Here is a 27,462-nt window from a genome sequence, read left to right as displayed (position 1 = left end):
ATTATCATTATAATTTCATTTTATATTTTTATAAAATTTACATCATAATTTTCAAAGTTAAGTTTGAAGATGTTCAGTTTATTTCCAGAAAAAAAAACATTTTAAAAGTATTTTTTACCATAAAAGTAACTTCATTTTAGCAATATGGTAAAAACCAGTTATACTTGAAATCTGCTATGAAACTTTGATGTAAAAAACTTTGTTACAAGTTTGAAGCAAGCTTTGTAATAGCTTTGTTATAAACAAAAAAGTCTACCTTTACAGTTCCAATGAGTGCAATATAATCCTTTAACATCTCAGATAACAGGAAAAAATCACTGTTAACTTGTTTCATATGTGCTTGTTCCACCTTTTCTTCCACTTCAGCAAGCTGAGATAAAGCTCTTGAAAGAGCTGTATGCTCTTCACAGTTACCTAACATTGCTGCACTTTTAGCAAAAGAATTTGTATTGTTGCAAAGTTCTGAAAAAATAACAAATTAAGAAAGAAAAATAATTAATTTCATTCAGAATTATCAAAATAGATTTTGGTACTAAAGATGGGAAACTGTAAATGTCAAATGTAAATAATGGAACCAACATTCACAAGAATATACAATGACTGATAAAAAGAAAACATGCAAAACCAAGTCTTCCATGATCCCTATTGTAAAAATACAAATATGTAAATATTTATTTTGAATGATCTCTTACATCTCCATAACAATTCTCAAGGACGTTTGTGAGTCCAATCCTGAAAGCTCTCAAAACCTTTTTAAGTTGGTTGGTTGGTTTGTGTTTATTAGTGCAAAGCAAACTGGCTATCTGCATCAAACAACCAGTAAAAAGTTAGAAAAGTAAAATCATTAAAAACAGTCCAATTTTCAAAGTCAAATTTTAAACAGAGTTAAAAAGACTAATTGCCCTTAAAAATTTAAAAACACAACTGAGGTGGACAGTGTCACCATCACCAATGACACTATCTACATCAAGGGTGAATACATGGTAAAAGTATGTTTAAAATGGTGCCATCTCTACTGTGACCCGACTGTCATACAGACCGCACATCAGTGCATCAGTACCAAATAAAAGAAACCAATGAGTTAAAAAACTGTGACAAATGCATAGCTAAGCCAAAACAACTTCCTCCTTTTGATCCTTACAGAAGTAAGATGGTCAAAAGAGTAATAGAAGGTTTGATCTGGAAAAGATTGTTATCATGTTGCTCACTCCAAATCAACTACCAACTGATGCAAAGCTGAGTCTTGGATGCAGGACTGTAATCAATGTATGAGACAGGCACAGCAGTAATAGTACCAGAGCAGACAGACTTAACTGCAATGTCAGCGAGCTTGTTCCTGCAAATAACAATGTGGCCTGGTATCCAGAAAAACTGGATAGAAATAAATGATAGAGAGAAATAGGACAGTTAGTTTTGAATATCAAAGAGTGAAAACTAGTGTGAAGCAACTCCAGGACCAATAGAGAGCTAAGTGAATCACTATAAATAGTACAGTTTGATTACTGCATAGCTTCTATGCAATCCAGGCCAAAAGAAATAGCATACAATTTAGAGGTGAACACTCAAAATGTAGAGAGGATTCTGTGTGCAACAGTCACATCACAATAAACCATGGCAGTGCCCATGGAGTAACCTGATTTCAAACCATTTACATAAATAGAAATGGAAGGATAGTTCAAAAGATAATCGCCAAATAGAAGGCAATACTTCCAATTGGGAGTATCCACCTTTTCAGATGACTCAAAAAAAGGTCACATTTGGGGATGGTAATTAATTAGCCATGGTAAGATTGGCTGAACAGTGGATACAGTAGTGTTATCCAAGGGCAGACCCAATTCATCCAATTGTACCTGGATATAATGACCAAAAGGAACAATGACAGACCATCTATTTGAATCAGCATGGCCCAATAAGGAAGGAAAACACAACAACCCCAGGTGGGATACTGTGGTAAGGATCAAAGTTTTGAAGCATACAGTAAAGTGCAAACAGCAAAGGTATAATACAGGAGATTCATCAAACATATTCAAGGCCAAGGTCCTGGCAGAGCTATAGACCAAAGACCCATAGTCCAGTTTTGATTGAATAAAAGCACAATAGATTTTAAGCAGAGAACATCAATCTGCTCCCTAAGAAGTGGAAGAGAGGACACAGAGGATGTTCAGTGCCCTTGTACACTTGACACATAGCTGCTTGATGTGTGGAATAAAGGTCAGCTTACTGTCAAAGATAAGCCCCAAAAACCACAGGAAGCACAACTTCATTGACATGGAGTTCAGGATCAGAGTAAATATCCCGTTGGATGACAAACGTGCATGCAAACAGTTTTAGAGAGAGAAAAGATAAAAGTGTTTGCTGTAGTCCACTTCAGTAAATGATTGAGGGCAGCCTGTAGCTGCTGCTCAAAAAAGCTCATGTTCAACAATGGAAGTTGTTGACATAGATCCCATTTCCAATGGTAGGAGGGAGTTGTCCAGTGATGGCATTAATCTCTATTATAAAAAAGTGTAACACTCAAGACAGCCCTGAGGGATTCCAAGTCCCAGTAGAAAAGAATGGAAAAGTGTTGAACTTACATGGACTTGGAATCACCAGTTCATTAAAAAATGTTTTACAAAAATGGGTAAATGGCCACACAACCTGTATGAGTGGAGGTCTTGCAACATGGAGGTATGGCATCTTGCATCACAAGTTTTCTCAAGGTCACAAAATACAGAAACAAGATTTACGTTTCAAGTCAAATCAGGTGGTTCATGGTGAAACATTGTAGTTGGAACCTACACTGAGTGCGTGAGGGAAGGTTATTTGTTTTGAGGAACCAAACAAGAGGAGCATTAACCATCCTCTCTTAGATCTTACAGAGACAGCTTGTCAAATTAATTGGACAGTAGTTCGAAGGAATCTTGGCATCCTTCATATGCTTAGGAAAAGGGATTACAATAGCATGGCACCAAGCATCAGTAAAAACATTCTCCTGCCAGATTTAGTTCAAAACAAAAGAATAACAGTAGAGAGATGGCACAGCATCTTATAATGAATATCATTGAGTCCAACTGATGTACTGCGAAACCGATGAAGAGACCCACCAATCAGCCCAAAATGAAAAGGCAATCACTGCCCGTGTCTTGATGGCTAAGAAGGTAGGGGATGAAGCAAAAGTGCTAGATGCACAAGAAAAGCTTTTGCTGAGAGTACTGGCAATGCTCTGGGAATCAGTAACTTCCTGGCCAAGAGCAAGATCGAAAAGTGGGATAGAAGTATACTACCCACAAACCTTTTGAATCTGTTCCCATCCAAGTTCAAAATGGTGGTAGAAGAGATGCTATAAGTGTTTTTAATCTAAGGTTCTTTCTGGCTTTGACATTTGACTTGAGCATGTACATGAGTCCATTGAAAAGTGATGTGGTTTAAAAATGTGAGAGACCTACAAAAGGTATCCCAAGCCTGTTATTGAGCTTTCCTTGACATATGGCATGCAGAATTCCACCAAGGACAAGAATACTGTGGGAAATGTGTCAAGGTTTTAGAAATAAACTGAGCAGTGGCCTGGACAATACAGGCAGTCACTCCAACCATGCAACCATCTACCAATGGCTTACAGACAATGGAAGAATCTTGTTCTGAGAGAGCAGTGAAAGAAGACCAATTAGCCTGGTCCATCTTCCATTGAGGCATGATGGTTAGGTAGCTCAACCACAGCCACTCTCTCACAAAATGATAGAAAAATTATCTCTGCCCTGTGGGTTACTGTCAACCCTCCAAGAAAAGTAAGAGAAAAGTGAAGGGGAGCAGACAGAAAGATCAATAGTAGTAAAAAACTGACTAGGTGCATGAGAATAAGTATAGGAACCAGTATTGAAGAGAGGTAGGTTGTGATCCAAAAGCATATGCTATACTGAACGACCCCTCCCATCAACATCAGTACCACCAAGGATGTATCAAGTGGCAAAGACACGGTGGGCACATGCAAATCAAGCAGCAGTGCCACACCACTATGCACTCATCCATCACACAACCTGTTATTACTGTACAAAGAAAACTGCCAAAGGGTGAGTGTATAGGCAGGTTTTAGAAACTTTATCTGTGCAGAGACACACACAGGATGGTAAGAATCAATCAAATTCTTATTGTCATTTATATATGAATAAAAAACCCAACAGTTCAGAGTGACCATTTTTATTTACAAGGAGGAGAACATGGTGAGGAGCCCTTGTGTTTTTGACCACTTTTTTTCCTCTATCGGACAAAGGTCTGTCAACTCCATTACCCATTAAAGGTCAAAGTAAAATCCATCGCAAATAACCAGTCAAACAACAACATCCCTGATATCAAATACAACAATACTAGAGCAGGCACTGACTCAGATAAAGTCAACGCATTTGCTCAACATTTCATGAACACCTTTGTCACCCCAAACATCTCAACTTTTGACCAACCACATCACAACCAAATTAATCAGTTCATCAGTTTAAACTCCATTCTTTTCTCTACTCAATTTCCTATTAATCTCAACCAAGATAATAGGCCCTTCTCATTTTACATTTGCCCATTCACCAGAATTGAATGAGAGAATCAGTAACCACATCACAACCAAATTAATCACTTCATCAGTTTAAACTCCATTCTTTTCTCTACTCAATTTCCTATTAATCTCAACCAAGATAATAGGCCCTTATCCTTTTACATTTGCCCATTCACCAGAACTGATATTAAGCTACTCTTAAAGAAAACCAAAAGTAAAGCCCCAGGACCAGACAATATCAGTAATATAGTTCTCAAAAACCTGACTGATGCCAACCTCAGTCACCTAATCTCAATACTTAACATCTCCATGCTTTCAGGATACTACCCAAACATTTGGAAAACTGCTTTACTTAAGGTCATACCAAAAAAAGACAAGAACCTAAGTAGCCTTAGTAACTATAGACCTATCAGTTTATTAAATACCCTAGGTAAACTTATGTAAAATGACATCATCAATGGAATAAATTGCTTTCTTGAGGTCAACAAACTGATTAGCAATAACCAAAATACAGGCAGAAAGAAAAGACAAACCATTGATCATTTAGTCCATCTTACTGAATCAGTTTCTACAGGGTTTAACTGCAAACAAACAATGATTGCCACCTGTTTGGATTCCAAAAAGCATTTGACTCAGTCTGGCACAATGGCCTGCAGTATAAAACACACGTCCTATGCATTTCATATCTTTGTTCGATGGATTTCTAGCTTTATCACTGAACGTACTGCTGTAGTGAAAATTCATACTTCTGTTTCAATCGATTTAACCTAAGCGCTGGTGTACACCAAGGCTCAATGCTCAGTTCAGTAGTATATAACATTTATGTTGATGATATACCCTTCCCTCCCCTTAATGATACCATCACTTCCCAGTATGCTGACGCCACAGCAATATGAAGTACCTCCAGCAATCTCCATACAACAGCTAACAGGGTCCAAACAACCCTAAACTCTGTCACTCAGTAGTGTAATAAATGGCATGTTGCCTTAAACCCCACCAAGACTCAAGCCATAGCCTTCCACTGAAACGTCAATAAGTACATGAATGCATTTAAAAACCTAAAATTAAGCCTCATTAATGTCAATATCAACTTCAATATTCCATCAACTTCCTACGTCTCACCTTTTCTCAGAATTTAACCTGGACCTGACACTTCCAGAACATCACTACCAAAGCAAGTAAGAGAATATTCTTTCTTAAACATATTAGCAGCCCTAATAAGGGACTCTCCTCCAAAATCATTCTTACCATATACAAAGCATTCATTAGAACTCTGTTCGAGTATGGCAATGCAGTCACACGTAACACGTCAGAACACCAATACTCAGTATTCAAAATCACCAGAACCAAGCTATCAAAATCGCTTTTCAATTGCCCAACTACACCCCCACAACATACTTTGAAACACTAACTGACCTCCTATCAATACAGGACTGGTTCATTAAACTAGCTTATCGCTACTACAACAAAGCAAAAGATAGAAACACCCAAACTTGTCAAATATCTTAGCTAGCTGATACCTCTCAGCCCTGGGCCAAACATACTTCACCACTAAATTGGATCACTAAACAAACCGATTAGTATTAGTGTAGTTATCTGTTTATAATGCTTTACATTTCAGGACTGGGTACTGGAAGGGTAGACTTTTCAGTACCTGCCCAGTGAAAGTGGTTTTCTCCAGGTGCTCCTGTTTCCCCCACAATTAAATTTCTAGCCATTAGATTTATAGATCTCTGGCATTCAGGCCCTGTAAGGACCTCTTACTGTCTATCTTTCTCTCTCTCTCCTTTTTTTCCTTTCTCTCCTTTCTTTTTCTTGCCTTCTCTCACCACTCTCTCTGTTTGTATAACAGTTTCCTCACATAACACTTGATGAGCTGCAGCATGGATCTCTCACTGGTTTCACCACCAGAAACCTTAATCATAAAAAAAATATACTTGCCCATGGAGAAGCGACTCTCTGGGCCTCTTCTTGGCATGCCTGGACTTCCATCCAAAATTCAAGATTCACCCCCACCCATCAAGGTAGGTTAACCTTCGAACGCGTGTGGAGCTGAAGAGAAACAACAGTTTCTGAGTGCCTTGGTTTGTCTCGTGGGTTTTCCCATTAAGGTTTAAAAACCAGGACAACTACCATGATAAATAGGAAAAAAAAGAGGAAAAATGGGAACCTCCATTAATCCTACCCTGAGTCAAGTAGGCAGGTCTGTCTGTGAACAAGGATTCCAGTGACTGAGAGCATAAACAAATGGTTGTTTTACTTCTCAGGGTTGTAGGAGAGAGTGGACTCAAGGAAACACCTGAAGCCAAAGCTAAAGAAAGTGGAACCAGGCAGTCACAAGAAGGAGTGGCAGGGACAGAGATGGAAGTATACATAGATTCATCAACTCTTTTAATTATGGAGGGCAAAGCAAAAAACTTTTCAGATGTTTTGCAAACAATTCTGCTGGAGACATGAAAAGATCAGTCTGCACTTCTACTGTTACAGTAGAATGGAGTGCAGCAGCATATGTCTGAGATGGAGTTTGTAGCAATAATATCCAAGCCACCAGGTAAGAGATATTATTTATAGTCTTCAAGCATTGCAGCTCTTTCTCCTCCACCCATTTAGGGCAAGAAATAGAGTAAGAGGGGTGTGGACCACTACAGTTAACACAGCTTGATTCTAGTTTGCACTCGTAAGTGTTGCGGCCTTTGCCACTACAACGAATACACATTAAAGAACCACAACATGATGTTTTGTAGTGGCCGAATGGTTGACAATGGAAACATTCAAGAGGGTTTGGAATGTATGGCTGTACCTTACAGTTCACATAATCTGCTTTAACTTTGGCAGGAGGACATGGTATGTAATATCAGAACGTTAGTAGGCACCCTAATTTCGTCTTTGCGAATGGAGATTTGGCACATTGTTCAAACACCTTGGCTGGAGAAACCAGGAAGGATCTCTGACTAAGGAAAGTTCTTTATATCCCTCTTAACTATAACTCCTCTTGAAGAATTCAAAGTTGCATGGGGAGTAACCTTAATGGGTATATCCTCAATGAACTTTAATTTCAAGAGGAGATTGATGTCTTGGGTGAAGATGTTTCCACCAAAATATCTCCAGGGTGCAACTTCTTCACTGACTCAGGGGAGCCAGCAAGCCTCTCTAATCCATTTTGAATAAAAAAGAGGAACACCTGCCCTAAGGATTTCTTGGATAAGGAATGGATAATTAGAAATCAAGGTACTGAATGTGATGTTGACTGTATAACAGTTGTCCATATGTGGTTACTTTCTGATAATCTGTTGTTTTTCTTCAATTTTTTTCATAAATGGGGGTATCCATAATAAAGATGCTACATTACAGTGCCCACCACTATGAAGTCCTACAAGAGGATGCACTACAATGCCAAACAAGAACACTGCAGCAATGACAAGGTTTTGTAAGCACTACACTCAAACACCAGTATCAGACACAATGTCTACAACACCTGTTGAGAATCCAACACTTATACTCGATTGCCCCTAGCCTAAGCAGACCAGCCGACTGACCCTGGGGGGTCAACCCAAGGCCACCCGTCTATAGGAATTCAAGGCCAAAGTGGTGTTTTGGAACAACTAGACTCCTCAACCACCAGGATCCTCTCCTCTCCTTCATAGGTTGCCATGCACAGTCAAACATGTGGGTGGATGTTTAGATCCCAGAGAAGGTAAACTGAAAGTACAGAATCTTCTTTGGGAGGTTCCCCTCACCATGTATAAGAATCCACCTTAAGGAGCCCTTTTTGAGTTCCACGTGAATTGTAACTATTGTTTTGAAAAGCTCCTTACATGGTAATGCCAATTTACAAGTAAATTAACTTATTCAAACTTATATTTTGGAGGTCTCTCAAGATGCTTTCAAATATATTTTTCTTCATATTCTTTTAGAGTTTGGAGTAAATTTTTTTAAAACTTCTTGGGGAGCTCAAAATCAAGTAAACATAGATACAAAGGTATAACTGATAATCATTGTACAGATAAAAGGGCACAGAAGACTTATCAGTCAAGCATTATACCTTTGCGGTGATGAACAAGAGCCTCTACACTATTGTGTAGCTTACGCAGTTGCTGTTCCAAATTTTCCATGTGATGTTGCTTTTCTTCAAACCACTGCAAAAGAAAGGAAAATATTATTACATATATATATATATATAAATAAAAAAATGTCTTTGCTTTGAAGAACTAATCAAGTTTAAATACACAAGTTGTAAACCTAAAATCTTAAGTTTCAGATAATAACCACTAATAAAAAATGTTTCTAAAAAGTGATCTCTGACTTTATGTGGTGGACTCTTAAAGAGAATACTCACTAAACTGTGAATTTCCCAGTTTATAAATACCAGTACACAATTTTGCATGTCAGGAAATTGTATGAAATCTTCAGCCTGCTCTTCAACATTTCAATAAAAAATATAAAAACTTCACTGTACACTTCAGTACATCAGATAATTACTCCAATCTGCACTTCAACAGTTTAAATATTAAGTAAGCATTTAAATATGTTAATAAAGTATATCAGTATTTAGCCTTAGCCTTAACAAATTAAAAAAATTCATAAAAACTCAGTCTCCACCTTAAAACATTAAGAATGCATAATGGGTAAATTTTCTAGCTTTCTGTACATGTGCAATGCAATTGTTAGTGACATCCTTGTAGAACAGATTAATGTAGGTTCAACAAGCCTTGTGTTCGCTTGAATCTGTTTTTGTATCATAACCCCCTGAAGTGAGATTATATCTATTTTAAGTGGAATTGTACAGATTTGTAATTAATTATTAGTAGTAGTTGTGAGTTTACCTTCCTTGAATATGTATAATGGGAATTATCACTGATGTAAGTAATCTAAAGATTTTGAGATATCACTCTAGGGCTCTAGTTTGAGCTAACAGTGTACTATCATTACTCTGATTTGGATCTTCCTTATATATGAATGTGTAATCTTTAATTGGAAATCAAAGTACTTAATTTACACTTTAGAGCTATGATTGAAGGATACGTTTGACTTTCTGGTTCTGTAAACTATGATGATGAAAGGGTATTTTCTAAGACCATGTAGGAGTTAAGATGGTGAGGAGAAAGCAGCAGAAATAATGATGTAAGGTAAGGACTATGAGAGGTCTCCTCAAGACCACAAGCTTCACTAACTCTGGTATTCCTGATCTTTTCTCAGATGAAGAACTGATAGATAAACAGGAGAAACCTAAACACTGTTATTATCTAACCTCAACTGGCTTTCTTCCACATGTTGGAACACAGAATAGATGTAGATCCAAGAGCACATCCAGTGGCAGGGGTTGTTGTGAAATGCAATGACAACATATACATTTATGTTATTTTCATTTATACTGTATAAAATGTGCCAAAGAGTACACATTTGAGATGGATGAAGGCCTGCCCAAATGCTGACAGCATTTTAGTCACACAAAGGCAGCAGGAACCTAACTGTATTGTCATTTAGTTATGTTGGTGTATGAAATAGGTTAACCAATTAGGACCTATGGGGATTAAAAATGAGCAGTTGAACTATTTTGCTTAAGCAACTGTGTGTAATGAGTAGACTTAGGAAAAGGTGGTGTAAAATATAATAAACATAAAAGGTGCAATGCTCGACACCACAGAGAACTTTACTGAAAAGCAGCTGGATGACTCAGATACATATGTTAATGAACTGCATCATAGGTTCAAACCTATGTAGAACTTAGCAATCCAAATATCAAGTTAAAACTTTAAAGATTAAGACCTCATGAAAATTTGGATATTTATGAGAATGATGTAAGAAGGCTGCATGAGAAGGCATTCCAGAGCATGTCTTTTGGTGATCATGACAAAATACTCATTAATAAACACACTGACAATTTGCATGGCAAGCTCATTCACCACAACATTGGTCTCGAAAACACATCTCTGATAGAGGCAGGTTCTTAGCAATGTGGTTCGAGGTAGTAACAAAACTATACACTGAAGCACAAGAAAGTGAAGAAGCAGAATTTGCAGCTGTAACTCTGCTCTGAATTTACTTCCAGGTTTGAAAGAACTACTGAATACAACCACACTGTGCTATCAATATTTATTCTGGTCCCAGGACTGACACACAAAACAATTTTATTGCTGAAAAGCAAGCTGTGTGGACAGAAGTGATACAAGAAAAGCTATGTACCTAATACTGTACCACTTGATCATTACTGAGAACAAATGTGGACCTTTGCAACCAACTGAAGTTTGTAGCTGACAGTTGCCAATACTGTGAGTTTGATAAAGAGAGATAAACTCACCACACTGCTCACTGAGATTATTGATGTGTCAGTTGAATGAGATGATTGAATGTGTTAATCACATGCACCATTTAACAGACATAGGTGACTCGTGTCTACATAAAATAAACCATACAGGCTTCCTTGGAACACCAGGATGCTGCCAGAATTAAAGTAAATGGATGGAATGAAACAATCTTCAATGTGTGTTTGTTTATCTTCAGAAACAATACTAAAAAAGAAATATAAAGGTTCTATGTGGTTTTTTGGTAAGTGAATGTGGCAGAATGTCTCAGTGCCTTTGTGGTAACATATACACAAATGTGTTAGAAATGAAATGTGCTTATTGGTTCGGCACTGTAGATCTGATTCATAGCTACTGGCAAATCAAACTGGGCAATGCAAATAAACATAAGATTGCTTTCACCTTCAGGAATGACTGTGTGAATACTGTATCATGTCATTCAGTATAAGTAATGCTCTGTCATTTCTAAAAGGCTGATGAAGCTTCAACATACAGAACTGCAAAAAGAAATGTGCCTAATCTGTTTTACTGATATAATGACAGAGTGGCATATGGTCACAAGAATATAACCAATGCTGAGGGCATAATAATAGTATTACACAACATCAAAGAGGGGTGTTTCAAATTGTAATAGGGAAATGTGTACGTGGAAAAAAAGCAATTTCTTGACCTTATAAAAGCAGACAGTGAGTGTACACTAATTCCAGAAAAATCACAGTTGTCAGGGGTTCGTCCCCCAAATCAGCAGCTTTGTATGTTTTGTGCCACAAGATTGCTGGCTTGTGATTAAATTCTCAAAGATAGACACACAACTGTTGGTATTGACTAAGGTTGCTACACACTTTCTTTGGATGCAAAGATTCAAACACACATATTTTGTTCCTTTAAGCATACTTTGGCCAACACACTAGTGTTAATTTATCCTGGCAAAGGTGTCTACTCATTCTAGATACTGATGTCAATGATAGTAGAGTTGGAATTTTTGTCACAGGTACAAGATTACACAGAATGTGTGATAGTGTATATGTGCACTACATTACTGCCTCAGAATGCTGATATTGTATAATGTGAAAGGAATTACTTACAGTTGAAGGTCACTATTGGACTAAATGATGCATCATTGAAATTGCTAAAAAAATTTAAAAGTTTACAAGTTATGAAGACAAAGACATGATTTTAAAACACTGTCTGGATCAGCAGCATGGAAACATCAGCCTGTAAGATCATGACTACTTATTATTAGACTCCATTCAGTAGTCAAAGATACTTGGAAACCAGAAATAATAAACCATACAATTAAATTAGTGAAAACTTTGTTTTTGATGACAAGCATGAATGACCAAGTAAGCAGCTTTAGAAAGAATAATTGAAGGAAGAAAACACAGCTTGGACATTTACATTTTTAAATTAATATGAATTTTGGAAATACTCAAAGCCTTTCCCTGATGGTTTTAACTCACGCTATCAACAAAACATGCTGTTTTGCGAGTTACTTGCAAAACTTTGAAAGGAAAGATTCCATAAACCTGACTGCAACCATACTAAGTGGACCTTGAGGGTGTGCACCTGGGTATTATAACTTATCTATGTACATCTCTTCAATGAGGCAAACTAGCAACAAATCATACAGAAAATTGTGACTGCCATAGCTCCAAGAGGAGAGAATCTTGACATCTGAAACTTAGAACCCACTGAGGGTTTGCACCTGGATATTACTGACCTTATTCACATGCATGCACAGACATTTTTTTAATGAGGCAAGCTGGAAAAAAAAACATAGAAAAGAAGTGGTTCTTTATATTATAATTAAAAATCATAGACAGGTATGCTCTATGTACATGTACACATGCGTGCATCTGTGCATGTACCACCACCACAGCTCCAAGAGAAAAACAACTTGAGAACTTAAAATTTTGTACCCATACTAAATGAACCCTGACAGTACACAGCTTATTTTATCTACATGCATGCATGCACATCTTTTTTTTTTTTTTATGAGGCAAGCTAACAAAAAAACTACACAGAAAAGAACCATGACACCCATAGCTCCAAGAAAAAGAACACAGAAACTTGAAATTTTGCACCCATACTAAGTTCACTTTGATGGTATGCACCTGGGTATTATTTATCTTATCCACATGTGCATCTTTTTAAGAAAGCAAGCTAGTGAAAAATCACAAAGAAGTGGTTCCTTACATAACAACTTCTAATATATAGAAAACCCAGTGCATTTTGGTAAAAATGCAGTTCCAACAATGACTTTAATGTCATGTTGCTTAGAAACAATAGTATATAGGTTATAAAATGGGTTAAGAATACACACACTATCAACCTAATAACCAAAGCAAAGCTAAGTACTTTCACTAGTACTATATATATATACACTTATACTCCACATTCCCACCTAACTCTTTAGGTGGTGCCTTAAATACATACATGTGCTTCTACATTAGTTGACAGTTATCAAGCTTGTTACTGAAAGGTTGTGTTCCGATTCATCACTAGTTTATGTGATATCGCAGCAATGAGTATTTTAATATGTAGATGTTTTATGTTAATATTTAAGTACGTTTTACCTAGTACATGAATTAAATATAAACAACGGCACAATTTTTCAACATAAAGTAATTTTACACTTGAATATTGAGATGTGTGTACACAGTAAAAACTACAGCATTTAGCATAAACAGAACTGAGAGAGACATCATGCATTCTGTGCTTTCTTGTACATATTTTATTGTTGTTGTTGAAGAAATATTTTGCAGTTAAAGGAACAAGAACATTCATAGATTTTGAAACATTCTTCATGAAGTGAAATAATGATTATTTGTTCATTAAGAGAAAATATGTTGAACTTGTTCTGAAGTAATTTTGATACTGAAATATGTTTTATTTGTACAATTGAACATCTTACATCAATAATGTTTCTGAACAAGGTAGTTTTCATATGATAATTTTGTTTAATTTCATAAATTTGTACTTCTTTTGTGATGAATACAAGAATAAAAGTCTGGATTTAGTTGTGAAATGAGGAATGATTATGCTTACTAATTTTGGTTATACTTGTGCCAGAATGCAAGATTATTTTGTGAAGAAACAGAATACTAACTTTAGTCTCTGTTTGAAAAACACTAATCTTAATTTCAATTACTGATGTAAGGTTTTGGTTTGCAGTTTTATCATTTTCCCTAAAAAAATCAAGAACTTTGCCTATTATGTAGCTGGATACTGGTAAAAAAGTCACAATTGCAAGATAGTTGCAAGTATTTGCTGTTGGGTTAGCCATTGCTAAGAGCCAGCACAATCACGGGTTTGGTTAACAGAGCTGTGTGTGAGCACCCTCTCATAAGTTACTTGACTCAACAATTCACTAGTTTTTTGGGAAAAACACATTCTTGCAGTAGAATTGTTAGAGAATTCAAATATATGTTGTGAAATGTTGTATATGCATTAAATATAGTTCTAAAAAAGGCTGAATCATAACTTGACTGGTATTAAGATTTATTTAATCTTACTATTTGCTCACCTCCATATATCAAGTTCATTTGGAGCTTTGCATCCTGATCCCCACTGCTTAAACTCATGATCATTTACCACTGGTTATTTAGCTTTTAACACTGTGATAACCCTGTTGTTTTGGAATTTGTTTGTGTACCTCATTAGTGATTTTAACTTGTGTAGTTTTATTTTATGACTTGATGACACTATTTCAGTTTTGTAACTTACTTATTTTATAATCTTGGTTATCCACCTTTTTTTTTAATTGTTGTACAAATACAGGCTTATTTGACTTTATCAATTTTAACTTGTAATTTTACTCAGTTTCCCACACTGTTTATTTTGATAAAATAAGCTGAGATAACCAAACTGCATTCAGCTTAGAACAGAAATAAAAATAGTTAGAAATGAGCAATATATGAAATTAGCACTGCCAACACAACAATAAAACATAGTTAACCTTAATGAAATATAACACACTGTTTTAGTAATATTCAAATAAAATTTGCAGATGATACAGTACAATAACAAAGGCAGTTCAAATAACATAAGGTATTTCTAAATACATTCAACACAATAACTTATTTTTTTTATAAAAAGGTTTGTACCATCCATTTAAAATATAATGTATCTATTTTCCTAACTTATTCTGAAGATCAAATCCTTATGTACAAGATGAAGACAGTATATTGTGCTGCAGGATTTGTTACATGTTTTTCTTTCAAGACTCTCATATATCTACTACAAGACTAACAATTATTGATTAAAAACCCATCTTCTTTTGACCACTTTCTCATTATAGAACTGCATATAAACATAAATTTTATTATTTATTAATATAATACACCACTACAAGTAATTAATTCTGGAAGAATATGCAGCTGTGTCACACTCTTAACATGATAATTTTCCTAATTAAGAAAAATATATTTAACAAATTCTGAATTCACACAAGTTGCAGAAAAATGTCACAATCAAAGTAAACTGTACATTTCTAGACTAAAATAAACATATTCCACTTCTAATTCTCATAAATTATATATACATTTAAATTTAACTTCTAACAAAACAAATTACAACTTATTCTCTATCAACTGAGTGACACCTATGTATACAATTCCCATATTATTTCCTCACATAAAAACTTCTCTAAAGTCTTATTAAATACATTACTGTTTAGCACTTACTTTTATCATAAATAGAACTTTTTTGTGCTTATATAAATAACTGTAAAATCTTACTGGATGTTAGGGGAAAACCTGACAAATCATACCTTTACATCACAGAAAAATTGACAAATTGTACGTGAATGTTGGAGAGAAAAAAAAACTTATGAATCCTATTTGAATGTCAGAGAAAGCCCATAGATCCTATCTGGATTTTAGAAAAAGAGAGAGACAAAGCAACACATGATAGTTTCACAGTATCAGAAGCTTAGTAAAATATGTTGAGTGCTACCTGAACATAAAGACAGGTTAAACAAAACCCTCCAAACTGTAGCAGAATATGAGTCATTAAATAAAATCTGATAAAAGCTAGTTAAATGTTAGACAATGATTTAGCACAACATACATGTGATAACTGACACATTCCTTTCTTGACTTTTGAAGGTTATGTCACATATGATATAAACTGGTTCAATATTTCACATGAAATGGTAAATTCATGCAACATCTCACATTCTACCTTAATATCAGATACAGAATGAACAAGTAATATCTGATATATCCTACCTGAATGTCACATAGTGACTGATTAAGTAAAATCTGATTCCAGGAAGAAGAAAGCATGAATAAAAAGTAAGAAACACATATAAAGAAAATCATATAAAACTATGAAATAAATTATTTAAGAAATATGTATCTTATAACAATTACATGAACTTGGTAGACTGCATCACATATATAACACAATATTTACAGGATGGAGGAGGTATGCAAGTCCTCTTATGGGTAGCTTAATCTTTAAAAAAATAATTAACTTTACAAACAGAGAAAAAATTATCACGGAAGATACAGTACAGCATGTAGCTGAATTATCAAGGTGCAAAAGCTGAATTACAGACAGAATCAAATTATCATCTCAAAGAAATTAACCTGTTGACTGCCAAGTATTTCAGCTGCTATGGCAACTCCGAACCAAGTTCAAAATACAACTCTAATGTGTCTTCATTTTGTAACTTTTTTTGTGATGCCATTTTGGATCGAAAGTGAAACAATTTGTAAGTAGGTCAAACGCATGTATTTAAAAACACATTGAGAACACAGTATTAAGAACAAATTAACTCGTCCGTGGCACTGTGTTACCGATCGGCTTGGACGAGTTATCTCGTCTACGGCAGTAAACAGGTTAAAAATGGTTCAGAATGTTTAATAACCAGCAGTATCAGTAAATGTCTAAAAATTTATGTTCAATGATTCTAGACATACCCAGGTAAATGTTTAATGCACTTGACTTAAATAGTTTAGTATTTTTATAACATCCATTGCACAACACACATGCATGTGTAATCAAATTGTTTCTGAATCATGCATTCTAATCATAGTTAATAACATGCATGAAGCACTACACCTCTTTATATCCACATCTGTAACTAACGCTATGGTCCACAGATCACTAAAAATCTTTGTACATTCTAAAAGGAGTCCATGACAGTAAATATTAAATTTCATGCCATAGCTTAAAAAGTGATATTATGTTAACTGAACTAAAAACACATTTCATTAAAAAACTTTATTAATTTATGTACATTGCTGATTTCACATAACATCAAATCTCTGCTAATAGATTATTATTGTTTCATGAAAGGATCTATGAGGTCAAGTGAGTTGAGAAACAATGCTCTAAGCAACTGTTTAGTTTAAGGCTATATCAGCCTAAACTATCTGTTATGTGTTACAGACAACAGGACTTACCAGCTTAAGCTAACAGTTTTAAGTTACTAAGTTATCTGTTACAAATTAATTGTGACAGATGATGTCAGTCAAAACTGTATGTTATAAATTACAGATGATAGGAATTATAAGTTTAACCTACCTTTTGTACATTACTGGTAAAAGAATATGTCAAGGTAAACTATTATATTTCACAGTTGACAGAATATACCAGCCTAATTTACCTTTTTTTTTTAAGTTGATGGTAACAAAGTATGTCAACCTAAACTATTATATTTTACAGATGACAGAATTTAAAAGTCTAAAGTATCTCTTTTAAGTTACAAGTAAAAGACTCTCTCAATTTAAACTGTCTAATATATTTTACATTTGACAGGATTTATAAGCCTAAACTATTTGTTTTAAGTTCTTGGTAATAGACTATGTCAACCAAAGCTATCTGTTATAAATTACAAGTGACAGGAGTTCAAAGTGTTTTAGAGATGCTAGTAAAAGATGACCCTTTTTATGTTCTTGTTTTATATGGTTTTTAATTAGTTTAACAACTATTTACACCTTTTTATGACTACCCTTTTTATGTATGCTCCAGTTGTTACTGTCCCACACTGGTACAGTGGCAAGTCTACAGATTTACAATGCTAAAATCAGGGGTTTGATTCCCCTCGGTGGGCACAGTAGATAGCCTGATGTGGCTTTGCAAAGGAAAAAAAAACACCAGTTGTTACTGCAGTTTCATATTGTACCTTTTAGTTTTCACTTTGTATGTATTTTTCCAGATTTCATTTAACCAGCATCCCCCCTTCTAAAACACCATTATACTGACAAGGTGAGTTGATTTTTAACTTTGGAAACAAATATTGTAATGGACAGTAATTAAAAGGGAACCTCTAATAATAAAAATTAAAATATCAATAAGTTATTGTTCTAAAACAAATAAATGTGTCTCCATAAAAATATTAAGAACTAAAAGTTCTGTTTGAATATGGTGAATGATTCTTCAAAATATATAACAAAAGGTATGCAACATGCTGTTCATCAATGCATATTAAGCATGTCCATAAATGAAGATAATACAAGCATCTTTTCTGGACAGTTTTCAATAAATCTCACAATATCTTGCACATTAACTAGCATTTTGCCTAACTACTGTTTAGAGAAAGAAAGAAGAGAAATACAATATATTTTGCAGAAAATCAATTTAACTATACATTATGAATTAGTTTGAAACATGTAGTACAATATCTAAACTTTTCTGAATAAAATTTGATTTTCAACATGTATCTAGGATTATTTTTTACAGAATATGTAGTTTTAAGGCAATCATTTTAAATATGGCAGTTTTCTTTATAATTTCCATGTACATTAGCCTTTTGAAGATTTCCTGATGAGATATAAAACAAAAACTAAAATTGCTAGAAAAAAAAATGTGCACCTTGTTTAATATTCAAGAAACCTTTAGAGGGTGAACAGAATGCTAGCAAAGATGAATATTCAAGAACAAATTTCAAACAGGGAACAACATGAAACCCAAAGATACTGAAAAATAGTTTGACTATAAATAAAACCATCAAACAGTGTAAAAACAGGCATCATAAACTGCCTAGTTTAAAAAGATCAAACTTTGTAAATACCTGAGATGCTAAAAAAGAAAAAAAAACATGGTACAGCCCCTTCTTAACAATGGATATCATGAACACTGGATAAAAAGAGAAAATAAACAAGGTGAGGGTCAAGAAAAGTGCAGACATACAGCTATATTTCCCCTATGTCAGAGGTTTGTTTTGAAAAAGATGAAGATGATACGTAGACACTAGAAATTCAGAACAGTATTCAGAACTTCTGAGACAATACCAAATCTATTTACATAGTTTACTTTGAATCCCATGTTGAAATGGTGAAGGGATACAGAGCAAAGTTTGGCCAAGATGAGCTCCCTTCAGAAAGCAACCAAAGAAGTCCACAGAGTAATATATCCTATGACAGAGGTTCCATAATACCTGTAAGAAATCACCAGTAATCTTATCCAGAGTATACTCTTCACTCAGGATGTGTCATAGAGATGGGCAGAACAAGTACATGGCTATCTGAACACCTCCACATAAGGGTCAGAGCACTGTTATGTGTTGACCAGTTGGGGCATATTCATATCATAACTCATGTGCTTACTCGTCAAATTAAGGAATGACACTATCTGAAGGAAAAGAGTAAGAACAGCAGTCACACTACAGAAACTAGTGAACATTCTGACTCAACAGACATTGGCCACAATTTTATAGAGTATGCTCTTCTCAATTTTACTGGACAGTTGCAGGGTGCAGAATGAGAGCACAGTAGCCTAATGTGTGCTTTCCTCAAATCTACTGAACAGACTTTTGATTACAGGAAGAAGGTATAGCATCATGGTGTATACTTACCTCAACTCTACTGAACAGACATTGTTTGCAAGAGGAGAGCATAGCGTCACAGCATGTGCACATCTCAACTAAACCGAACTCGAGCCACAAGAGGAGAGCACAGCATGTGCACATCTCAACTGAACCGAACAGATTCGAGTCACAAGAGGAGAGCATAAGTGGCATGTGTTATACATATAGCTATATATAGGGGTGGCCTGTATTATACTGATATTGTCACTACTGCATTGGTACTCAATTGTATATTGCCTCAGCATACATGTGCAATCTGTGAGGATTCCCTATGGTCCACCACCACAGCAGCTAGGAATTCATAAGTGACAAGGGTCTCTTGTGCCCCACTCAATGAGAAAGAAAGAAAATTCCTGGTAGGAAATCCTGACGAAAATGCTCAGGTCCCCTTTGGTCTTTCTATCTGGAAAGTTTTTTTTTATTGGAGACAGTGCAATGGGTAGTCATAAAAGACTATTTTGAAAAGACAGCAAGAATGAACCAAGGAAGGAGGCAGAGCATGCCACTTGAGCTGACTCTTTCCATAACAGTTCATGGCATAGGAATGGTTTGGACAAAAAAAAACAAAAAAAACGAAAGTTTCTCTTGTGCTGTCAACAACTTTTGTGAATCAAAGTTTTGAATGTCCTTCATGCAATGCAGGGAAAAACACTCATCTGAAATTGATGGTAATCCTGAAAATGTAAAATTCAAATCAAGTAGTCTTACATCCAAAGTAATGACAGCCAGAATATCAATATGGTAAAAGAGATGAGAACTAGGGAGTGTTCATATAAAAATATACAGGTTAAGAGGCAGGTATGTAAAAACTTAAATCACACTAAAGAAATAACACTGCACAACAAAGTTTTTGCTTCATGAACACTGTCGGGTGTTCCTTATAGACTTTTGGCTGCTGATCACAAAAATCATATGCAAATTTACCCATCACATACCGTTTCATCAAAATCTTCAGTTTCACCAGGACATTGCTACAATGGAAAAACAATATCAGGGCAATTGGAATCCATCAATGCTTGCTGACTACTGTTGGACACTGCAACATGATGCACAGGACATTGAATACAAATGAAAATCAAAAGCAAAACACTTTTAATTATATTGAACTTAATAGCGTATTATAAACATGAACTCAATTAAATACATTATTGCCAGTAAACAGTTAACTTTCTATTTCTCAGAGTTCCTACATGATGAAGCAAAACCAAAACTATATTTGTGCATACCCACCAGGTACCTGTCACAATCAGCAAAAACTTTTCAGGAAGCAAAACTTTTCAAAAACCTTGTTGTGCAGTGTAATCAGAACCAGAAATATTCAAAGAAGTGGACTCAAGGGATAATGATTGGAATGGACAATATTTTTATACATTCTGGATCTAACCATACTTAAAATGAAGTTATTCTTCTCAACAGTGTATCTTTTTTCTCTCACCATCTTTTAGTTTATACAGAAAAGAGGGTTAGTTAGGAGGGTAATATGTTTAGCTGTGATAGGAATAAAGGTTTTGGAATAAGCAGATAAGAGGAACACTATGTTTTATAACTGTAGTAGAAAGTTCTCAGGGGAGAAGGCCAGTTAAAAATTATTAGTGGTCACATTGTCATATTCCTGAGGTTCTAACTGAATTCAGGTCTGGAAAGAACAGTAATTCACAAAAGTAGCCAAATCAGTTGATGATTAGGTTGAATCAAATAAAGACCTGAGCTCTTGATGACAAGAAACCCACTTGAAATAAAAATGTATCTCAGAATGGCTGGTATGGGTATTAATACATTTACTGATAAGGAGAGAACAATGTTTCAACCTTCCTACCAGTAAAAGTGTTAATACCCACACCAGCCATTCTGAAAGACCTAAGCTGTAATTACAATACAGCTCAACACTCAAGGGCAATACAGTAAGAACACTAAAAAAAAAAAAACCTGGTTAGAGGTTATAGGTAAACAAATCATGGTTAGAGCTAAGAGATATCCACTGGAAATAGGTGTCTCACTTCAGATAACTCTACTGCTATGAAAGGATATACATGCAGAAGTGAAAAAGGTAGCCCCACTGAGGAATCATTTGCTACTATATGACATTCTCTATCTACTTTCAATAGGCATTACTTTCTCAGGAAGCATTTTCACTGAAATTTAGATAGCATTAAAGAGTTCCAACTGGATAAATACAAATAACTGCAGAATCTCATGACAAAAGATCAGATTGCAAATTAGAAACATGTATGCTTGTTATGAGGAGTTTTGAGTGGTATAGAAATACCTGGGTCACCATACACATCCTATGTGTAGGCCAAAGAGATAAATAATTAGGTAATAGAGAATAACTCACCTGTTATGGATTCCATCTGGCTTGGAGAATAACAATAGGTAGCAAATAGGATCATAAACCTCAAGATACAGCAACATAACAAATATAATTTAACAGGTTCCTCATAAGCCAGTGTTTAGAAAAAAATACTCAATTCTATTTTTCTTAATTTAAATCAAAATTTTTGGACATGTTTACTAGTCAAAAAAGAAGGCATTTTCCACACTCTTTTAGCACTGGGGCTGCAAAAGGTGATTTGAAGTGATAAGGTGATTGAAATCTGTCAGCACGTAATGAACTTAATGGCCAAGTACAAAAAGCATGGAAGTCTCCAAATGATATACAGAGATATTCAAGAACTATTTAAAAACATGTTTATATATATTATGCAATAAGCTAAGTGGAATATTATGCCTGTAGCTGCTTTCAAAATGTTCTTGTCTGCATGTCCCACTGCTACCTATTGTGATGCCTCAACCTTCCCAACAGAATCACAGGTGAAATCATTCATTTCTCAATTGAAAGATAAACACAAAAAAGTGATAGCAGAAGCATAAATGATTGGAAAATGCTTATAATGTGGTTTTATTGATACGTAATGAATTTATTCCCAGCAGGTAAACCTGCTAGCTAGTATAAAGACTTAAAAATGCTGCAATTCACTTAGAAATTTATCAAATAACAAAATAAAAACAAAACATATTTTATAAAGATGTATCTAAAATTATTCTCTTTGGGAATTTCTGGATTGAACTGCCTTTTAATACACAACAAACTGTAGTCTAAAAACATCCCTTGACTAATGATGGATGTGTTAAAAAATGTATTTGAATTTGTCCACATGTTGATCTGTAATACATTGTCAGGATAAGGAAGTCAAAAACATTGCTAAGTGACAAATTTCATGAAATATAACTGAAAATTCATTTATAATGTACTGTAGTTCATCATTGTGGACAAGATGGTTCAGATGCACAAACCAATGTGTTGGTCTGAATGGTGCACTATCTACAGAGTGAGGTTCAGGTTCATTGTATGGTACATGTAGCAAAGAATAAATTTGACATCATATAGAAAGCATTTTTTAGAACAAGTATCTAGGCCAGTCAGGATAGGTAACAAAATTGGTGAAAAACAATGGTTACTTTCCCTTGTAGCACAATACTTTCATTGGAAGGCTCAATCAGAATATAAGTATAGAACCCCCAAACAAATAAAGAATCAGAAACATCAAGATATACATATCAAATCTTCTCCTTCCTGAAGTGAGCAACGAAATACATCTTTAGCAAAAAATAGTAGATTAAGCAAGTTACTGAAAGTTCAAAATTAGGAAAAGAGAAACATCATAGTTCTTAAGTCCAATTAAGAGCAGAATCAAGGAAACTTATGGATAAAGCAAAAGGCTTGAAAAAGATAATTTAAAAAGCAGGAATGAGAGAGAGAAAAAAACCAGCTTCTATGTCATTGAAAGATGGTAAAGAAAGCAGCTCTATCACCTGCAACATGAAAAGCAGGTAAGCCACAGTCAGAAAACAAGACAGGAAACATAGTTTCCAAAACACCAGTTCTTGAACATAGCTCAGTAAGATTTTTAAAGAAATAAGAATGAACACCATCACCAACAAAAAAAAATAAAAAAATATTTGAGCTACTTGAGAATGGAATCCAATTTCTCTTATAAATGACCACTTAACAGGTAGTCATGTGAAAGTTGGATATTTGGTTATGTCTACAGAAGAATGGTAGGAACAGAAAAGATTTTCACAAAACTAGTATAAAGCAAGCAACACTAGAGGAACAGGGTCTGTAACTGGAAACCAGTAAATTTGAATAACATCATTGTCTTGTATTGCAAATGTATTGATAGGAGGATGACCCAGCTATTGCACTTAACACTGAAAAACTTATGGGTAAAGCTAGTAATCACTTGAAAGAGAATCCACAATGAAAGTCACATATTAGTACACAACGTGCTTGGAGATGGGTATGATGTGAATGTAATCAAGGATGAAGAGATACTGAAGCAAAATTGAGGTCATGAGATTGAGTTCCTCCCTGGTTATTGATACACAATGCCACACATGAAAATGTTTGTGTATGTTGTAGGAAAAGTAGGAACTCTCAACAAGCATCTAGAACTTCACAAGGACCTGAAAGACTGATGTGAGATAGTGATTCCCACGGAAATCATGAATCCAAAAGATATTCTTCCCAAAGAACAACATTCAAGCTTTTGAAAATGCAGATAAGAAGAAGTGTAAGTCTATATAAGTTGGAAGAAAAGAAAAGAGGAACCTGCAGAAGCAAATTCTTGATTGAGCTTAGCGTAAAGTAACCAAGAGTAACAGGATAGATAAATTCCCCGAGATAATGAGTCTGAATTTATATACTGTTGATAAGCATAATCCCATTGAAGGGGCCATATGTGACACTCCCTGAGGAATTGCTTTTTTAAATCTTTATATCTAAAGCAGAGAGAATAGTATGAGCATGGGGCTCTAAAACTTGAAACACCACAGGACACAACGGAAGTGTTCCTTGAACGAGGTTTGCGTTCTGGATGAACTATCCAGATGTAGCTAGCTGGATAGTCAACTTACACAAATACCTTGAAAACTGTCATACTAAAAATACTTGGACTAATACTTCACAGGTGCATTTTGATACCCTAAATCCAAATCTGACAACCATTTTTCCACATATGATGTTTTTAAAGAATTCAGGTCCTAAAGTTGGGAAATTTACCCATTTAGCATATATAGGAAATGTTCCTACCTTTCAATACAGTCTATAGTGGATTCTGGTGTATTTTGTTATAGAAGTTGAAGGTTTAAGCCATTTTAAACTGATCATTATCAAATTATCTTTTATCTTTTTAATAGATGTTTTGATTTTGATAAAAGTTTGTACAAAACTTAGGAGGTATATAAAATAAGACATTTTTTTAAATATTTTATAACAGAAATTAGATTTAAAATAAAACACCCTCAAGAAAAACAAAATTAAACCAGCAGAAGTTTAGAAGTTTTTACAGAATTAGGGCTTGCTGACAAATCCTGTCCTACAGCAATGTAGATGAACAGGCCTGACCACAATATCTTTTCAGTGCCATCATGAAAAAAGATAGGTGTTTTAAAAGTAAGCACTGCATGCATGTCAAAACAATAAAAACACCAACAGACAATTAGAATGAACAGCCTGAATACACTAAGAAAGAAAGTCCAACGATGCCATAGGATCTTCCCACATGCTAAAGGGTGACTACATGATTAAGGCTTACAAAAAGTTACAGAATTTCCCATATTGACAATAAAAAAAATATTCAGCAGTATCTACTGTTTACATCAGAAATTACAGTGAGTGAAGTTAACAGCAAGACTGGCAACAAAGAAATCTGAATTATGATGGATCAGCAGAACTTATGTAAAGTCTCCTGATACATGCAAAATTTCAAAGGTAGGTGGGAGAGTAAAGAATTCTGAATAGGTTAATCCATCATTTGCATCATGTTGAGGACTTTTAGAACTTCTATTCACGATTGTAGACAGCACAAAAACTGTCAAAATTTCAAAGGTTAAGTCTATCTGATTTGAGCTTTTCTTTTCATCTAGAATAGGTATTCAAAGACAGCTTTTAACTTATATTGTCCTTTGTTTGTCCACATGTTACTTTAAATACAAAGAGAAACTTTCAAACCGTAATACAATTTTGGCCATGTTAGTCTGTCTCAAAAAGAAAAAATGAGCTTCTATGAGATGCTTTACAGGTGGTACAGTCTAGGGTTAGTATTTTTTTGTACTTCGGTTTCATTAATGCTTACACTTCTTATTACATCAAAAATGGTCTTATCATCAATTCATGCAAAAATATTTAACTCAGCTGGTATTTCTGTTAACTGGTCTTACAGTTAGTAACAAGTCAAGGATTTATATATCTCAACACAAAATAAAATATCATTAAATAACAAGGACCAACAAATAAAAAGTAAAATACTCTTTTAATGAAAATATGAAAATGTTGCAAAAATCACTTGATTACAAGTAAACAAAAAATAAGAAATGAAATGTCTAATTCCTTTTCTTGTTTAACTGTCTTCTCAAACTTTGCTTTCTTTATTAATAGCTGACAGTAACAGTTTTTGAAATATTATTTCAGATTAAAAACATGCAAAATTGAAATCAGTATTCTCAGTCAATGCAGTATCTCATGGACACGTAGTTTAAATGGACAAGTCAGATACCCTTAGGATTCACGTAAATCCATTACTAATTTTGAACCATTGACCATAAGTCAACCAACTAATGGCATGCAATGCCACAGCTTTGCCTGGCTTTTTGAACTGTATAACAGGACTGACTAACAATCGTGTAATGTGATCACAAGTGAAAGTGTGAAGCAGTTTAGCAGTAGCATATTTGAGCCTTGGATCTTTTGATTCAAAGCATGACATACCAACCAGTAGGCCATGTCTATCCAATGTCCTCAGTTAACAATCAAATTTAGCATTTTCCTCACTTGAAAATGTACTTCCAATAGATAGTTACCTCTTTGCACAAAACAGCTTTTCCTTGTGCTATCTCTCACCTAAGATCTTTTTTAACATGAACTGTGCTAGTACATGATGTATCACGAGACAAGAACCCTTCAGTGACTGGAGGGTAATACATTCTCCAAGTACAGATTCTGATAAGAATTTGCACTCAAATTAAAATTCAGTTTTAGACTAGGCAAGAATAAATAATGTGTACTGGTAGTTGGGAGAAAAGGTGGTCAATTGTAATACATTTTTAGATAAATAAAATGTTAACTTCCAAAGTGATATCCTTATTTCTCTTCAAACAATATCAATAATCCTGCATTGTTGGAGTTGATGGGCAAGTGAAATCTGAAAAACCTATACAAGTTCCCTTCAGGGAATGTGATTGAAGGGGAAAGTCCATGGCAGTTGATACCTTATAATGGGGGCTTACTACAAGGAGAAACACTCATGAGAGAAAACATCCATCTCATGCAAGGTATATATACTCTTTGTCTCAATGGAAGTATGAAAAGAGTAAGGCAAAAAGCCAATGTGTTATAGAAATGGGCAGAAAAAATATGATCAACCAAGCATATGCACACAATGGATCAACTGGACAAGAGATGTTGTGCGACTAGGACAATGATCAGAACATACAATTTGGTGTGTGTTTTGTTAAATAATTTACTAACTGCACACAACAGGAATTGGGATAAAAGTCCCTTCTATGTGTAAGAGGAGAACACTTTACTTCATCCAGCTGGTTAAATCACCATGAAAATGATATACTATATAATGGGGGTGACTTATAGAGCACTATACTGCCATGGATATCTCTGTTCTACTTCCTATAGACTATTTCTGGAGGGATCTTACAACCAGTGAGGTACCCTTCAAGTTGACCACCAAATCAGCTACACACTGGTAAGTGGTAAGGGCCTTGCATGTTCCACTCAAAAATCAGGGAGGGTGACAAACAGCAGA

At 34.9% G+C, this 27,462-nt stretch overlaps 1 protein-coding gene across 2 annotated transcripts in view; it reads right to left on the bottom strand.

Moving 5' to 3' along the window:
• Positions 1–27,462, bottom strand: part of LOC143236710 (sorting nexin-2-like) — a 73,102-nt gene that overhangs the window by 21,000 nt on the left and 24,640 nt on the right. Inside the window, exons 6-8 of one of the 2 annotated variants that reach the window (XM_076475129.1) lie at positions 16,056–16,088; positions 8,565–8,658; positions 257–462 (exon numbers count right to left, since the gene is read on the bottom strand). In XM_076475129.1, the coding sequence (XP_076331244.1) occupies positions 257–462; positions 8,565–8,658; positions 16,056–16,088 (333 nt within the window). The remainder of the gene's footprint in view (positions 1–256; positions 463–8,564; positions 8,659–16,055; positions 16,089–27,462) is intronic. The other variant, XM_076475130.1, reaches the window with a different exon arrangement.

Source organism: Tachypleus tridentatus, chromosome 13 (assembly GCF_004210375.1).
Source record: "Tachypleus tridentatus isolate NWPU-2018 chromosome 13, ASM421037v1, whole genome shotgun sequence".
In the NCBI taxonomy this organism is placed as follows: domain Eukaryota; kingdom Metazoa; phylum Arthropoda; class Merostomata; order Xiphosura; family Limulidae; genus Tachypleus; species Tachypleus tridentatus.
This window is presented reverse-complemented; position numbering and strand designations above follow the sequence as displayed.